At 42.1% G+C, this 17,857-nt stretch overlaps 1 protein-coding gene across 1 annotated transcript in view; it reads left to right on the top strand.

Moving 5' to 3' along the window:
• Nucleotides 1-3,879: 3,879 nt before the first annotated feature.
• The window catches only part of Dip-B (Dipeptidase B), a 103,393-nt gene continuing 89,415 nt past the window's right edge, over nt 3,880-17,857 (top strand). The window contains exon 1 of the mRNA XM_080285536.1: nt 3,880-3,967. Coding sequence (XP_080141662.1) covers nt 3,957-3,967 — 11 coding nt within the window. The 5' untranslated portion in view covers nt 3,880-3,956. The remainder of the gene's footprint in view (nt 3,968-17,857) is intronic.

Raw genomic sequence — 17,857 nt, 5'->3', positions numbered from 1 at the left:
CAGTGAGATGTGCAGTAGGAGTGACTGAGGGTTTCAAGGTGGAGGTGGGATTGCATCAAGGATCGACTTTGAGCCCCTTCTTGTTTGCAATGGTGATGGACAGATTGACAGATGAGATTAGACAGGAGCCTCCGTGGTCAATGATGTTTGCGGACGACATTGTGATATGTAGTGAAAGCCGGGAGGAATCTGAGGCAGAGCTTGAGAGATGGAGATATGCACTGGAGAGATGGGGAATGAAAGTAAGCAGAAGCAAGGCTCAGTACATGTGTGTAAATGAGAGAGATGGTAGGGGAATCGTGAAACTGCAAGGTGTAGAGGTGGCAAAGGTAAATGAATTCAAACACTTGGAGTCAACTGTACAAAGTAACGGAAAGCAGGGCTGTTTCTAGCCTTTTGGGTTTGGGGGCCCCCTATCTTAGACCAGGGATGCCAGACGAAAAGGCGTGAACAAAAGCCAAGACAGCCAAGAAATAGCCAAGCACCACAACCTCGAGTCACTTTACACATATTTTAATTTCTTAAAAAGCTAATATTGGCAGCCTGGGGGCCCCCTAGTGGCATCGGGGGCCCTAGGCAACCGCATACTTCGCCTATAGCAAGAAACGGCCCTGACGGAAAGTGTGGTAGGGAAGTAAAACAGAGAGTGCAGGAGGGATGTAGTGGGTGGAGAAAGGTGACAGGAGTCATCTGTGACAGAAGGGTCTCTCCAGTGAGGGAGGACATGCTGGTGGTAGGTGTAAGAGAAGAAGATGCAGAAGACAGAGTAAGATGGAGACGGATGATCAGCTGTGGCGACCCCTAAGGGGAGAGCCGAAAGGAGAAGATTTGCAGCTTCGGTAATGGAACCCAGTTTATTTTAGTTCTACCCCTGGGGGAAAAAATTCTAAAAAATTCTACGGAGATCCTATGCCGGGCTCTGGGAGTAGCGTTTTTTTGGTCAAAATGTGATCGCTCATTTAATATAGTAAAGTTTTTCAATCGTGATGGGACCAAGTAGTTTTACATCAGCGATTTTTGTGCCAATTTTGGTGCGATTTGAATGTGTAGTTTTGGCTGCCCAAAATACACACACACACACACACACACACACACACAGACACACGGCTACTGCTATTAGAACATTAGATAACCAGGCACCCAGATCAGCGTGAAGGACTTGTTGCATGAATGCAGTTTATTAATGATGCGGCCCTGGATCTCGTGCGAGTCCATAGTGCAAGATGCAGTTGCCTGAAGGGCTGATTTTGAATCTGAAAATATGACAAATGGGTCATGTCCAGAATTTAGAGCATAGTCAGATGTATCAATCTGTAACCGATACCTGAGGGAACATTCAGTCGACCATACACTATAGTCGCGGTGCACGAGTCTGTTGTCATTATCATACCCTGGCAACCTGTCATTCAAAATGTGCGTCTGATTTCGCATCATATTATACATGAATCATATTATTATGCATGACTATATTATACACGAATATTATTATACACGAACATATTATACACGAATCACATGTGTCTCATATTATACACGAAATCAGTCACACTCTTGAATGGTAGGTTGCCAGGGCAAGATAACAGCAACAACCTCAGAGACGCGCACCACGACTATAGATCTCTTCCACGTGATGTCACAGGTCATGTGACTTGTTTACAATGCCAAACTGGACGGCAAATTGTTGGACATCTACAGAGAGAGCATTATAGATTCCACAATGGTATTCCACTATTGTGCCTTTGGCTGTAAGACAAGACAGAAAAGTGGAAGTGGGGTAAACTTCTGCTGGTTTCCAGCCAATGAAGAAAGGCAACAGAAGTGGATAGCTTCCGTGAAGATGGAGAATAGGCAGCTGACGGCCTGCACCCGACTCTGTAGCAGGCATTTCATATCAGGTGAGTCACCCCCCACCCTCTCCAACCCCACCCCCATCCCCCCACCATCACCCAACCACCTCACACACACTCCCACCCCACTTACACCCCCCATCACCCTCCTACCGCCACCCGAACTCCACCACCACCACCCCGACCCCCCCACTGCCACCCCCACCCCACCACCATCCCCCGCCACCCCTCACTCCCACTCCCAACAACCCCCAACCCCCCACTTTCGAACCCCCACACCCCACGCCCCCCAACTCCCCCCCACAAGCCCCCAGCCCCCCTACAATACCCCCCACCACCACTCAACCCCTTCCCCTCCACCCCCATACCCGTCCAATGCCTTACCACCCATCCCCAACCCTCCCCCACACCTTCATCCCTCACCCCCCCACCCCCTAAACCAACCCTAATCTCCCCCCACTGCCATTCAAACCCCCCACCCTCTCTCCACCTCCTTCCCACACTCCCACGTCCCCACCCTCCACTCATTTGTCAACTACTCATTCCCAGTCAGTGTATATAATCCCTCCCCCTTGGCCCCACACCAATAATTTACTGATTACCAAGACGATTTACGTGTACTGTATGCATGTCAATTCCAGCTAGATATATTACACATATTTACCTTGAGGGATGCTTCGGTGAACTTTCACGGGATGTTCACCAAATAGTGATAGAGATCGCCATATCTAAGATCTGGTTTCAGTCTCCCATACTTGAAATGGGTAAATTTCTCCCTAGATATGATATATATGGTATAAGCGTCTGGCCTCAAACACTTTATCTTGTTCCTGTACAGGTCTTGGTGTCGTTGATCAAGATTTCTGCACATATCAGATAGTTCAATCTCTGACAGCCCTACCTGGACAGCCACTACTGTGAGGAGTTTGCCATCCAATATGGAGTTGTAAACAAAACCACGTGATTTCTGTGACGTCACTGGAAAAGATCTATAGCACCCACACATTCACTCGACATCGGAGTACAGTTGACCTAGATCAAGGGTTCCCAACCTTTATTTACCCATTACCCCATTTTCCACACCTCTCTTCACTCATTACCCCTCATTGCTTATGTTTCCACAATTGCATTTTAGCTGCTTAACATTTTGATGCCTAGATTTTAGTTTGAATGTAGGACTTAATTAAAGTTTAGGCTAAAACCAAGAGAGTTATTGCAAGGAGTAATTTATTTTTATTATTAACACTGATACCAAATAAACATGACTTTAAACATTCATCTCTGAATTTTAGTATAGGTCCGAAGTCTATCATAACTGGTATGATTTTTAGATTTTTTTTTTTTTGTTACCTCCCCATTACCCTTCACAAAAGACCAAATTACCCCACTTGGGGTAATTTACCCCAGGTTGGGAACCCCTGACCTAGATATAATTAGCTGGGTCATAATTCACAAACATGGATTTAATATCGTCATTATTCACTTTTTTGCTGGGGAGCGGGATACTGTTCTAAGCAAATACAGTATTTTAGTATTGCCATGTGTGCAGTATATAGAACCCACCATCTGTTGTATATGTACTCAGCATACCTTTATAACTATAAATAAATAAATAAGTAAATCGTGTACTTCCCTTTGTATATCTTTTACAACTATAAATAATTCAGTTCAGTTTCTTTTATGGTTACCTATTCTTCAAAACCTCCTTCATATTCGCAGCCTTCCATTACGGATTTACTATAGATACGAAAAATTAGGCAATGAAGAGAAAAAATGTTGAGAACCCTCAAAACAAAATTCGCTGAGCATTCTGGGAAAGCGGGAATGACAATATGGCAGTAATGTGGCTTCATAAGTATAGGCTGCGATGGCTTTACATATCATTCCGTTATATAGATAAACGGAAGTGTATCTTCGGTGTTTAGAGTCTGAAGCAAACAATATACTTTTCCTATCCTGTGTGGCTGAATTTGAGGGGCAACGAGTGAAGACGGCAGGAAAGATGAGGTGAAAGTAGTGGCAACATGGACGTGGTGACTGGGCTGCCCCTCAAGCAGGGCGTGTTGACACGTATTTAAGAAGTACATCTGCTGACCCACAATATCCACGATGACTGACAGGTAGGTAATATCGTCGGGTTATACGCAGAGGTGGACATTTTCAGGTTTATTCGGTGCTCGTAGCTTGATACAGTAGTAGTAGCAGGAGGAGGAGGTAGCATTAGTAGTAACATCAGGTTCATTTGGCTTAACCCAGTTGACGCTAGGCAGTTGACCCCCCTGCAGTCCGCCACCCTTCTTTGAGGAGAAAGCTAGCAAGGTATTATTTTACAAGTTGCCAATATGCAGTTCAGGAATATTAGCACCATTAATGTATAGTATATTCCCTAAGGATGATAATGAACCCCCATAACCCCATTCGCAAATTGATATTTTCAGAGATAATGAATTTTTTAATTCAAAATTCCAAAAAATACATACCTCGGATCTTCACTCGGCCAGTCCGTGTAAAACGTGCATACGTGTGTTTCTCTTCCCTTCGACGACGCATGCGTCTGGTTGGTCTGTATCACCCACTCATAGGCCTACTTTAGGTCACATGATGGTATTCTGCCAGTCAGTTTGAAGCGCGGTCTTTGATTCCTTGTGGAAGGAAAATTCAAATCCTTCTTGGTATGGCCTCTGAAGAAGAAAGACGTGCTGTGTGTCCCGGGTGTAATATTGATTATTTACAGGTGATTAAGCGTTTCCACTTGGAACCTGAGGACATGAGACCACTGAATGACTGGCGTGATGTACGGTACAGAAAAGGAGTGGTCTAAGCATCCTGGACTACTGACTGAATACTTTGAACTGTACAGTACTTTTCTAGGTATCTGTTTCTTCACTTGAATGCTGAGCAGACGCTACACCACTTCCAGACGACCCCCGTCCTGGACCATTGTACACAACTTCCAGACAATGGTCGTCCTGGACCATCATATCTCTAGGGTAAGCATTCCCCAAGATTAGGTCAGGTTTGGTTAGTTTTGGTGTGTTTGTTGATGTCTGTTGGGTTGGGTTTGGTTAGGTCTGTTGGATTAGGTTTGGTCTGTTCGGTATTATTAACTGGTGGTGCAGTATATTTTTCTGGTGGTTTTTGATGCGATATGAGTTGTTTTTCTAATTCATTTTTTTCGGAAAATGCTTGATTTCTCCTATTTGTCCAGTCAAAGTTCATGATTGGAAAAGAGGGGAAATGAGGCATTTCCGACAAAAATGAAGGTCAGAAACATTCGAATCGCGTCAGAAACTACCAGAAAAATATATTGCACTGCCTGGGGGGTAAATTGGCAACTTGAAAAATTTACCGCTAGCAAGTTAAGGTTAGGCTAGTGATGGAGAGGAACACCTGCATAAGCTGGCACTGACATGGCCGGACGGATTTGCTGTGTATAAAGATACAAACCTTAACTCTATCTATCTATTGCCAGACGCCTCAATCCCGTTTAGGGTGGCCACAAACAAATCGCCTTCATGTCGCCCTGTCCCTCGCCATTTCACTGCCCTGCTCCCAACTCACACTCCCCTCTCTCAAATACCTCTCCACCCCATCCCTCCATCTCATCCTCGGCCTCCCCCTCCCTCTCCCCCCCTCCACCTCACTCACATACACTCTCTTCATCAGTCTTTCACCCTCCATCCTCTCCTCGTTGCCAAACCACCTCAGTGTATTCCTCCTAACACTTCCTATCACATCCACATCCACACCACAACGCTCCTTTATATCCTCATTCGTCAGCCTGTCTCTCCATGTGACTCCACAGGCTCCTCTCAAATAACTCATTTCCACGGATCTCACTCTTGACTTGTGTCCTTCCAACAACGTCCGAGCTTCACTTCCATCCGTTAGAGTTGGTATCACAATACTGTCATGTAGTAACTTTTTCACTTCTATCCCCACTTCCCAGTTTCTTATCACTGCTTTCAAGGAACCAGCAACCTTTCTACCCTGCTGTACCCTTTCAAACACTTCACCCTCCAAACCTCCATCCTTACTCATCACACTACCCAAGTACTTAAACGTGCTCACATTTTCCAATTCCTCACCATCCAACTTCGCTGTACATTCACTGACTTCACCTCTTTCAAAGACCATCACTTTATTCTTCCCTATATTCACCTTTAGATTCCATTTCTTACACACTCTCCCAAACTCATCCACCAAGCCCTGCAGCTCCCCTTCGTCTTCACTCAACAACACAGTATCATCTGCAAGCAACAGTACAGGGAGTTTCCAAACACTACTCTCTCTCATCAGGGCCACTCCAGCATCCACTACCCTACCTTGTACCTCTTTTATTACCCCATCCATGTACAGATTGAACAACCATGGAGACATGACAGATCCCTGTTTCAACCCAACCTTCAAAGAGAAAAATTCACGCAGCTCACCATCCACACGCACTGCAGCCTTAGCACCATCATACATACTCTTCACAGCATTCGGCAACTTCCCATCTACTCCAAATATTCTTAATACTTTCCACAATCCTTGTCTATCCACCCTGTCACATGCTTTCTCCAAATCCATGAAAGCCGCATACAACTTCTTTCCCTTCTCTAGAAACTTTTTCACTAAAGATCTAAGAATGAATATCTGATCTACACAACCTCTTCCCTTCCTAAAGCCTCCCTGTTCTTCTCCAACTAATTCCTCTGTTCTTTCTTTAACTCTGTCAATAAGTATTCTACCTTACACTTCTCTTATACTAAGAAGAAGTGCTTGAAAGGGTACAGCAGGGAAGAAAGGTTGCTGGTTCTTTGAAAGCAGTGATAAGAAACTGGGAAGTGAGCATGGAAGTGAAAAAGTTACTACATGACAGTATTGTGATACCAGCTCTAACGTGTGGAAGTGAAGCTTGGACGTTGTTGGAAGGACACAAGTCAAGAGTGAGAGCATTGGAAATGAGTTATTTAAGAGGAGCCTGTGGAGTCACATGGAGAGACAGGCTGACGAATGAAGATATAAAGGAGTGTTGTGGTGTGGATGTGGATGTGATAGGAAGCGTTATGAGGTAAACACTGAGGTGGTTTGGCCATGTGGAGAGGATGGAGGGTGAAAGACTGATGAAGAGAGTGTTTGTGAGTGAGGTGGAGGGGGAAGAGGGAGGGGGAGGCCAAGGATGAGATGGAGGGATGGGGTGGAGAGGTATATGAGAGAGGGGTGTGTGAGTTGGGAGCAGGGCAGTGAAATGGCGGGGGACAGGGCAATGTGGAGGCGATTTGTTTGTGGCCACCCCAAACGGGATTGAGGCATCTGACAATAGATAGAATAGACAAATGCCCCTATGATTACCACACACTTCTTTTTCCCCTTTTCCTTTCTACAAGGGAATAATTATACCTGACTTCCAATCCTCCGGGACTCTACCTTCCTCCCAGGCCAATCTGCACATCTTCCGCATCCATTCTACTACTATCCCCCATGCTTCAGCATTTCACCACACACACCATCAATTCCTGGGGCTTTCCCCAATTTAACTTTCTTCATTGTTTCCACAACTTCTATCCTACTGATTTCTTCCTGTCTTCTCACCTCCCTCCTTCACCTACCCATTCCCCAGCCACTTATACTCACATTACTTCCATCCTCTGTGTTCAACAATTCCTTAAAGTGTTCTCTCCATCTGCTCACTTTTTCTCCCTTCTCCACTAGTAATCTACCATTTTTATCTTTCACTCCCCTGCTAACTCCACTTCCACCCTGTCTTACTCTCCACCTATTTCTAGAACATTTTCTTACAGTCCCTCCACTTTACACTCAAATTCCCTCCAAATTCCTCATCCACTCGCTTCTTACTCTCTCTTACTTATCTTTTCACCTCTCTCTTTTCTTTCTACATATAAGTCTCTCTTCCACCTCTCAACTTCTTCCATGCCCCTATTTCTCATCCATTCATTGTATGCTTTCTTCTTTTGTGCCACAGCCTGTCTCACCTCTTCATTCCACCATGCTGTTCCTTGCACCCCCCTCTGTCTTCTCTTCATCCCACACACCACATCACATGCTGCACATATTTCTCCTGTGAATATCCTGCACACACCGTCCACGTCCCCCATCTGCCTCAATTCATATTTGCCCAATCATTCCTCCACTTCTCTCTTATATTCTTCCTTTTTCTCATCCTCTTGTAACCTTTCCACTCTCCTTGCAAATACACCTTCCTCCCATCCTTCCCTTCTACTATTTCTCAATCTTATTTGGATCTTGATTCTGGCTATCACCAAGTAGTGGTCAGAAAGTCCACTCCCCCAGCCTCTATAAGCTCTTGCATCCATTGCACATCTTCGCATCCTTTCATCCACACACACATAATCAATCATTGCCTTCCTTTCATTCAGTTTACCACCCACCCTTCTCATCACTCACCATGCATACCTGTGGATCATTTTATGCCCAAAGAAGGTATTGGCTATCACCCACCCTCTCCCAGCACAAATGTTCACTAACGCACTGCCATTCTCATCTATCTCAGCAGGCACACCCCACTCACCAACTATTCCATCCACCTTCACATTCCCTACTTTACCATTCATATCACCGATCAAAAACACTCTCTCATTCCTTCCAAACTTTTCCATGCACACTTCCACATTTGTCCTGAACTCTTCTCTCACTCTGCTTGCACGATCTTACATTGGCGCATACACGCACACAACCGCCCACATATGTATTCCAACTTTCAGTCTTACCCACACAATCCTTGACCCAAGTGATCCATACTGTCTTATGTTCTTTTTCCATCATTTACTCACAACTATACACACTCCTTTTTTTGCCCTCTCATTCTCACCTACTCCTGCACATATACCGCATCCATACTCCCATTCTCTCACACTCTCACCACTCCATTTAGTTTCAGTCACTCCACATACATCAACTTTCACACCCTGAAGCACCTGGACAATCTCTCTCTCTTTCACCTCATCATTCACATCTCTTAAATTCCATGTTGCAATTACCATGTCCTTTGTCCGGTCCATGGTCGTCATCTTTTGGTCAGTCCTTGTCCGAGGCTTCTTGTTCTTCATTTTAGTTAGTTGTTTTCCGGGGAGGGGCACTAACCCTCTGCCAACCCTTTTAGTCGCTTTGTACGTCAAGCAGGGATACTGGGGGAATATTCTTGAAAAAAAAACCCTACCCCCATGGGGTCATTCCATGAAAATGTCGACATTTAGTGTCAATCTCAAAATTGATCAAAAATATATAAATTATTAGCAGGAGTACCCAGTGTTGCCAGGCCAAAAAAGGCGAACACTCATATTGTATTTGTTCTAGTTCAGTCAGTCAGTTTTTGGTAAATCACATCAGCCAATCCAAGAAATCTGACACAACCACGTTGTAGACCAGCTTATTTTGAATGTGTACTACGATGAACTTGTTTTTGGAAGTGCGTATTTAGTGTGGAAATCCTATAATTAATTTCCTCCAATCTCTTCTCAATTTCAGACTTACATGGATTTCTTTCTCCTTGCCATGAGCCGTTCTTAAGCATGACGTCACGTGACTACTGTGCATGCTTGGACCTCATGGCCAATGAGATTAAAATCAGCCAAAATGCAAGCCAGTCAAATCATTGACACTGTTTGCACATTTTCAGATTTCAAATAACCTATCCCTTACTTCAGTCAGTTGCACAGTGGCTTCCTCTTGTAGTGGGTGTACGCTGATGGATTACGAGACCATTGCTTGTGTTTTTAGGAATAACATTTCAGTAGTTCACATCACTCGATTTTGAAACAGAAAATATTTTTTCTGGTGATTTTAGTGTGATTTGAATGAATTTGAGCTTCTTCTTTTTTTTTTTTGGAAATCACTCATTTTGGGGATAGGCTTACCCAAGGCTATCACCAAAACAAGTGAATTCTGACAAGAAATAAAGGAAAAAAAAATGCTCATATCACACTGAAACAACCAGAGAACCACATTTCTAATGTAACTATACCTTACCTTACCTTAAATGTTGTCGTCAGAGGATTCAGTACCCCCAATGGCCTCTTCCTGGTGTTGTGAGACTCCTGGTTGAGGGACTCGGACAACAACATTTAAGGTAAGGTTTGGTTAGAAATGTGATTTTCTGGTTGTTTTAGTGTGATTTCGTTTTTAAAGGCTCCAACATGCTTGCATGCGTTGGTCTTGGTCACCTAATGACGGCTTTCCATGCTGCATTTTTTTTTTTTTTTTTTTTTTTTTTTTTTTTTTTTTTTCTCCAACTCTGGGCAAAGGCTTCAGAGCCTATATCTCGGAGGCAGTAGCCTATCCCAAGGCCCAGTAGTCTTCCTACACCTCCACATGTCACCACTTCGGCACTAACACCCACCATCCATATTGAATACATGCTAGGGCTGTCTCATACAGGACTGGTGTATTGGTATTAGCGGGGGTATTTTCACGACATGTCGGCGGGTCTTGTGGTAGATTAGGAAAGTCTGCTTTTTATGAAATTCAAATCCTTAAACTGTTCCCTGCCCCAGCCGGGATTTGAACCTGGGTTTATCAGGACTGCTGGCCGCCTCTCTACCGATTCAGCCGCTGCCTCCCCCATGATCTATTGCAGCCTTCCTGTTCAGTCCCTTAACCCTGAGGTCACACTTAATGACCTCGTCCCATGTCTTTCTCGGTCTACCCCTCATAACCCCACCACCAATATTAACACTTCTCACCATCCTCACCCAATTATCATCCCCCATCCTCTCCACATGCCCAAAACATCTCAGTCTACCTCTCCTCATCACAACACCAATGCACTCCAGTCCCATCCTACCTCTCAGCACTTCCATCGTAAACCCAGCCCTCCCAGACCTTGCATGCATGGACGCACTGCACATCCACCTAATCATTGTCATTTCTGTATGTCTGAGCCTGTGAATATTCTCCTCCTTTACTGCCCATGTCTCACTATCTTACAGCATTACACTCCTAACACATGCTGCATACGAAGACCCCTTAGCATGTAGGGAGAGTTTTTTTTTTTTTTTTTTTTTTTTTCCATTCATTTTTAATTGGAATTCACTTGTTTTGGAGATACCCTTGGGTAGGCCTGTCTCCAAAATGAATGATTTCCAACAAAAATGAAGCTCAGTTTCATTGGAATCACTAGAATTGAACAGAAAAATTATTTTTTTGTTTAGTAATCGAATTATGTGATTTACTGAAAATTGACCGTTCGATCTTTCTTTCTACTCCAGAAAGACCATGTACGTCTTATGCTTTTGAAAAGGGATGATAAGAGGTCCAGGAACTACCTATTTCAGCTTTCGCAGACTAATGCACAGTACCGATATTTGTGCACACTAGTTTGCTATTACCAGTGACCTCAAATGAGCTTGGAAGTCAACCTCACATAGCCCATGTCTGAAGTGGAGGTCATGTGAGTCTCCATGCCAAAAATTGAGCTGCTGAGTCCAGTCATTCGAGTGTGTATTACTGGTGACCTCAAATGACTTCTGATTGGTGATGTTGAAGGTCAACCTCACATAGCCCATTTCCAACTTGGAGGTCATGTGAGTCTCCTTGCAAAAAATTGGGCTGCTGGGTCCAGTCATTCTAGCATGTATTACCAATGACCTCAAATGACCTCAGAGATCAACCTCACATAACCTGTGTCCGAACTGGAGGTCATGTGAGTCACCATGCTAAAAACTGGACTGCACGGATACCTGACGTTGCCTAGGCCAAAAATGTGAACACTCTACCAATGTCCTCAAATGACCCAGATCTGAATTTTGATCCCTCCCAAAACCATCCTTGGGCCACCCTGATTCAAAATACAGTACCAGTACAGTATATATATATATATATATATACTGTATATATATATATATATATATATATATATATATATATGGGTCTGGGTGTCTCTGGCCATTGGTTTTGGTGTGATTGAAGGACAAACAAACAAACAACGTGGCTCTTATGTTTGTACAGTAACCCCTTCTAAGACCCGGATGACCAAGACTCGGTCACCCCAAGTCCTGGACATTTTGGGCTTGAGTCCATTGGTCCAAGTCTCGGATATTCCCTAAGATATCCAGACAAAAGGCCATCTGGACAAACGTCCAAAATGATCTGGGACACCAAAAACGACCAAAAAACATCAAAATGCAAATAAAAAGCCGATTTGTGTTCATTCCTACTCTTTAAATTTGTCGCGCAGTGACAAACAGCTGTGTTTTGGCGCGAAGTTCCCGCAACGTCTGCTAGAGCGCCCCTGCATCCTCCCAACTTCCTGCCTGCAGTGCAAAGGATTAAGTGCAGTGCAAGTAAGAACAGACTGTGCAGTGTTAAAAAATTATAATTCACAGAGCAAAGGATTAAGTGAAGCACAACACTGGATTACTGTATGTGCTTGAAGTGCACCTTCATCACTGTCAGAGCCATAGAGGAGGCGGGTTAATCTTTGAGACGGCCATGAACGTGTTGTAAGTACCCTGTACACTGCTAAATATTTTCCATACTTGTAATTTCTCATTCTCTGGTTCCTTTTCATTTAATTTATGGTTTCTGTCCCTTATTTGTGTGGATAGGGTCTCAAATAGATGCTGTGCATGTCTGGTAGGGAGTTAGTTAGGTGTCTTTCAAAGTTAGGTTCAGTTGGGGTCTATAAGTACCTGTCCAGGGGCATTTTGCCCAAGTCCCGGACATTACTTGGGCTATATTACATCGGATATTGAACATGTTACTGTATATATATATATATGGATATATATATATATATATATATGTATATGGATATATATATATATATGTATATGGATATATATATATATATGTATATGGATATATATATATATATGTATATGGATATATATATATATATGTATATGGATATATATATATATATATATATATATATATATATATATATATATATATGTATAGATATGTGTATATGTATAGATATATATATATGTATATATATATATATATATATATATATATATATATATATATCGCCCTCTACCTACTCAGATCAAAAGCCCTCGGGAGCAGGGGGGTGGTTGCTTTCTCAGGCAGAGGAACTCCTTGAGAGTGAAATGGATGGGAAGCATGCCGGCACGTGACTGGCTACAGCATAGCTGGGTCTTTCGGGTGTGGGCAATCAGGCAAGTTAGCTGCCTACTGCGACTGCAACACAATGGCGAGGTGTTCAGGAAGTTAGCCAAAGAAACCTTGATGGACTCTGAAAGAACAATAATGGCCCCCAGTCCCGTGCAGCCCTTAAATGGGCAGGGGGTGCTAAGAATCTCACGGTTGCCTCAATTACAATCTAATTCCTTTGTTAATGCAAAAAATACAATTAAAATTGGTAACTGGAATGTGAGAACGCTAAATCATGACGGTAAAATCGATGAGTTAGTGAAGGTTTTTCAAAATTACGGACTTGATATTTGTGCTCTGACAGAAACTAGATTAACTGGAGTCGATAAGTTGGATTTGGAGGATGGTATACGTTTATTGATATCTGGCCGACAGGACGGAATGCATTATCAGGGAGTAGGATTGTTGCTGGGTTGTAAGGCAAATAAGGCTTTATGTGAGTGGGATCCTATAGATGAGCGATTGTTATACGCACGGTTTAAATCAAATCATGGCAACATCAGTCTGTTTGTGTGTTATGCACCTACTAATGATGCACTCGATGAAAGGAAAGACACATTTTATGAAAAGTTGCAAGAAGGAGTAGGAAAGGTACCTAGACATGATGTTTTGATCTCTGTTGGAGACTTTAATGCAGTAATGGGCTGTTCAAATGAGGGATTTGAGGCATGTATGGGTAAGATGGGAGTTGGTAGTAGGATGAGTGAAAATGTAGTGAGGTTTGGAAGCTTCTGTCTAGCAAATGACTTAGCCATCGGGAGCACACTCTTTCAGCATTGCAATATACACAAGACAACTTGGGTGTCGCCATGTGGAAAATATAAAAATCAGATTGATCACATCGCTATCAGTAGGAGTTATAGAAGTTCTCTGCTAGATGTTCATGTTCAACGGGGAGCGGATATTGGTAGTGACCATCAACTCAGCATTGCAAAAATAAGGTTTAAACTTAAAAATCAGAAGAAGGAAAAATCTGGTGTTGGTAGATACGATATTGTTAAGCTTAGAAGGGAAGGAGAAGAAAAGGAGGAATTCAGATTAGAATGCAGAAATAGGTTTTTGGTGTTGGAAACATTGGAAGAGGGGGAGAGAAGTGTAGATGAGATGTGGGAGGATGTGAACAAAGTTTTGCATGAGACTACTGAATGTACGATTGGAAGGAGACTTAGATTCAGAAGAAAGAAATGGATATCAGAGGAAACGTGGGATATGATAAAAAAGAGAGGTGAGGCTAAATTGAGGAGTGAGATGCAATGCGTTGATGAACGAGAGATTGAATTAGCAAGAGCTGCGTACTGGAGTTTGAATTCAGAAGTAAGAAGGTTAGCTAGGAGAGATAAAAGAAGATGTGTGGATGAAAAGGTTGCAGAGACTGAAATCTTAATAAACAAAAATGATGGACAGAGTCAAAGAATAGCATATGAATCGATTAGAGAACTGAGTGGTAATGCAGGTAAACGCAAGGAAATACCAGTTAGAGACAGGGAAGGAAATTTATTGACCAAAGATGGAGATATTAAAAATAGATGGAAAGAGCATTTTGAGACAGTTCTTAATAGACCAATACCACCAGAAGAGGATATACCTTCTGCTCAGGAAGATTTAAATATAGAAACAGGAGAGTTGAGGCTTGCAGAAGTGGAGAAAGCAGTAAAACAGTTAAAGAATAATAAGGCCCCAGGGGAGGATGGTTTATTTCCGGAAATGTTTAAAGTGGAGGGGGATAGATTAATAATGATCTTGACCAAGCTATTCAATAAGATATGGGTGACGGGGTTACTACCATCAGTTTGGAAGAATGGTGTAATTGTTAAAGTTCCGAAGAAGGGAGACCTGAGTGAATGTGGTAATTGGAGGGGAATCTCTTTGTCACCGATAGCTTTGAAAGTTTTCAGTAGAGTGTTGTTAAATAGGTTGGAGCCGGTGGTTGAGGGTATTCTGAGGGATGAACAGGCTGGTTTTAGAAAGGGATGTGGTTGCAATGATCAGATCTTTATAGTTAGGCATTTGATGCAGCAAGTTAATGAAATGAGAGTACCGTTAAGTCTTTGTTTTGTTGATTTTGAAAAGGCTTTTGATAGTGTTTCGAGAGAGACTATGGGGAAGATCGTGAGACATTATGGAATACCAGAGGAGTTTGTGAGGGTCATTATGAACATGCATGAGGACACATTTTGTAAAGTGATGGTTGATGGTAGTCTGAGTGATTCGTTTGAAGTCAAGTCCGGAGTAATTCAAGGTGGTGTTCTATCGCCTTTACTATTTATATTGGTCATTGATTACATTATGAAACGCGTTGGAACAGAAACTGGTGCAGGTATACTTTGGGGAGAGAACAGGAAACTTTTGGATTTAGATTATGCAGATGATATAGTTTTGATTTGTGATGGGCCAGAAGAGATGCAGAGAGTGTTGGACTGTTTGGTGAGTGAAGGTCGCAAGGTGGGTTTGGTTATTAATTGTGGAAAAACTGAAATAATCAATATGAATATGGAAAATGCGCAGGAATGTGTAATTGGAGGTATGGTTGTAAAGCAAGTTGATAGGTTTAAATATTTAGGTACTTATTTTGCCAAGGATGGTTCTTTGAACTTTGAATTCGAGGAAAGGTTAAAGAAGGCTAATCAGGCAATGGGAATGCTTAAAAATATTTGGAATAATAACAATTTTTCTGTGCATACAAAAATCAAAATTTATAAGGTAATGGTTAGGAGTATCTTAATTTATGGACACGAGTCTTGGTACAGCACAGTGACTATGGAAAATAAATTCTTGGTGTTTGAAAACAAAGCACTTAGAAGAATATTAGGAGTTAAGTGGTGGGAAAGGATACCAAATACTGTAGTAGAATTAGAGAAATAACAGGAGTGCAGCCGGTCGATGAATATGTTAGGTTCTCACGATGGAAGTGGCTACTACATGTGTATAGGAGACAGGGAATAGTACGAGGTACACCAGGGTGGGTGGCACTTGGTAGGAGAGGTAGAGGAAGGCCAAAAGAGACGTGGGTGAGGACAATGAGACGGGAAGCTGGAGATGAGTGTTGGGGAGATCTTGAGGGGTTAGCACAAGATAGGATGTGGTGATGTGAGTTCATCGAGGCCCTATGCATCCCCGAGGGTGCCACAGGAAATGATTGATTGATTGATTGATATATATATATATATATATATATATATATATATATATATATATATGTATATATAAATACTGTATTTCAAATTTCGATGGGCATATGTACCTAAAAATCACCGCGAAATTCAAATCATCAAAATTTAAACTGAACTTCTTATGGGAAAAATTAGTTTGGGTCTGGGGCCTCCAAACCTAACTACCTAAAATCATGATTTTTTGCCCACACCCCATGTAAACTTTATGAACTATAATTGTGGTTAAGTAACTGTAGTTCTGCATTGTATTGCCATACTGTTAGCAAGTGTATACTTGGTGTATTTCTGCCCTTTCCTGTATTGCCATTTCTCCTTTGGCTGCGAAGATTTAGAGGTGCCAGGCTGCTCTCGTCCATTACCACTGCTACCCGAAGAACCACTCTTGCTTGCCATCTTAAAACAGGTAAGTTGCGACAAAAGTACAAAGAAAATACATACTACTAAATTGCAGTTAATGCATGTCCACATGTGGAAGGTACAGGCTGAAAGTGCAGCACTTGGCTGTAGAGGGCTGGTTGCTGGCAGGACAGTCGCAAGATGGCCGCCGACAACAGAGCATTGCCTTGCACATGGCTTGTTGTTGTTGGTGCCTACTCCCATCCAGGAGCTCTTGTCCCGAAACAACATGACTGTTTTTTTTTCTCAGTCTCTCTTGTTCATTTCTATGTTGCTCCTTATATTCATAATTACCGTACTTCTCTTCGTTTCGGTATTCTGCCTACTTTATTTGCTACCACCTGTACTTCATTTTATTTTAGTATTTATACTATTGATTCGCTTCCTTTAATTTTTCTTGTTATATCTTTGAGTTATTAAAGTGTTGATTAATTAATAATAAGTACATATATAGAATGACGAGGAATTGTCCAGGGTGCAAATTGTCCTGATGGTAAATCGTCCATGTTTTGACGGGGAATTATCTGACGGCGAATGACGGTGAATTGTCTCGGAACCATATCATCGTAGGCTTCATATACTGTATGAATAAATGATGTTGATTTTCATTCTCTTCTTGACATTTCACATACGATATTAGGTTAGGCTCATACTTTTTCTTATAATTTTCCTTCACTTCTAGCATTTTGGCTCACATCAAAAATACTGTCTTTGCTTGTTTTGGTTGGAGTCTGGTCCTGAGAGCATGTCACATACGATATTAGGTTAGGTTCATACTTTTTTCTTATTATTCTCCTTCACTTCTAGCATTTTGGTTCGCATAAAAAATATTATCTTTGCTTGTTTTGGTTGGAGTCTGGCCCTGAGAGCATCGAAATACGCGACTTTGCATCGAAAAGTAAGGTAGGCAGTCCACACCAAAATGCATCGAAATTTGATTAATCAAATTCTAAATTGTCGAAATTTGATATTCCACTATATATATATATATATATATACAGTAGAAGTCCGATTTTTCGGCATCTATGGGACCAGGCAAGTGCCGAAAAATCAAAATTGCCGAATTATCAAAAACCCTACCCACTCAGTACCGTATATGTTTTGGTGAACACTATCATCACTACTCATATCATTACAAATGTGTTTGGAGAGAGTACTGTATACTGTTTGATACTGTAGAATACTGTAATGAATACAGTACTATACATGAATATGAAAAATAAAGAAATTAGTGAACATACTGTATATAAATGTAATGGTACAGTAGGCCTACAAGTTCACATGCACTTACCTAAACTTATA

Source organism: Coenobita brevimanus, chromosome 107 (assembly GCF_032717465.1).
Source record: "Coenobita brevimanus isolate Jiangsu-jjx chromosome 107, ASM3271746v2, whole genome shotgun sequence".
NCBI lineage: Eukaryota > Metazoa > Arthropoda > Malacostraca > Decapoda > Coenobitidae > Coenobita > Coenobita brevimanus.
The sequence above is the reverse complement of the archived record's forward strand: the minus strand, read 5'-3'. Positions and strand labels throughout refer to the sequence as shown.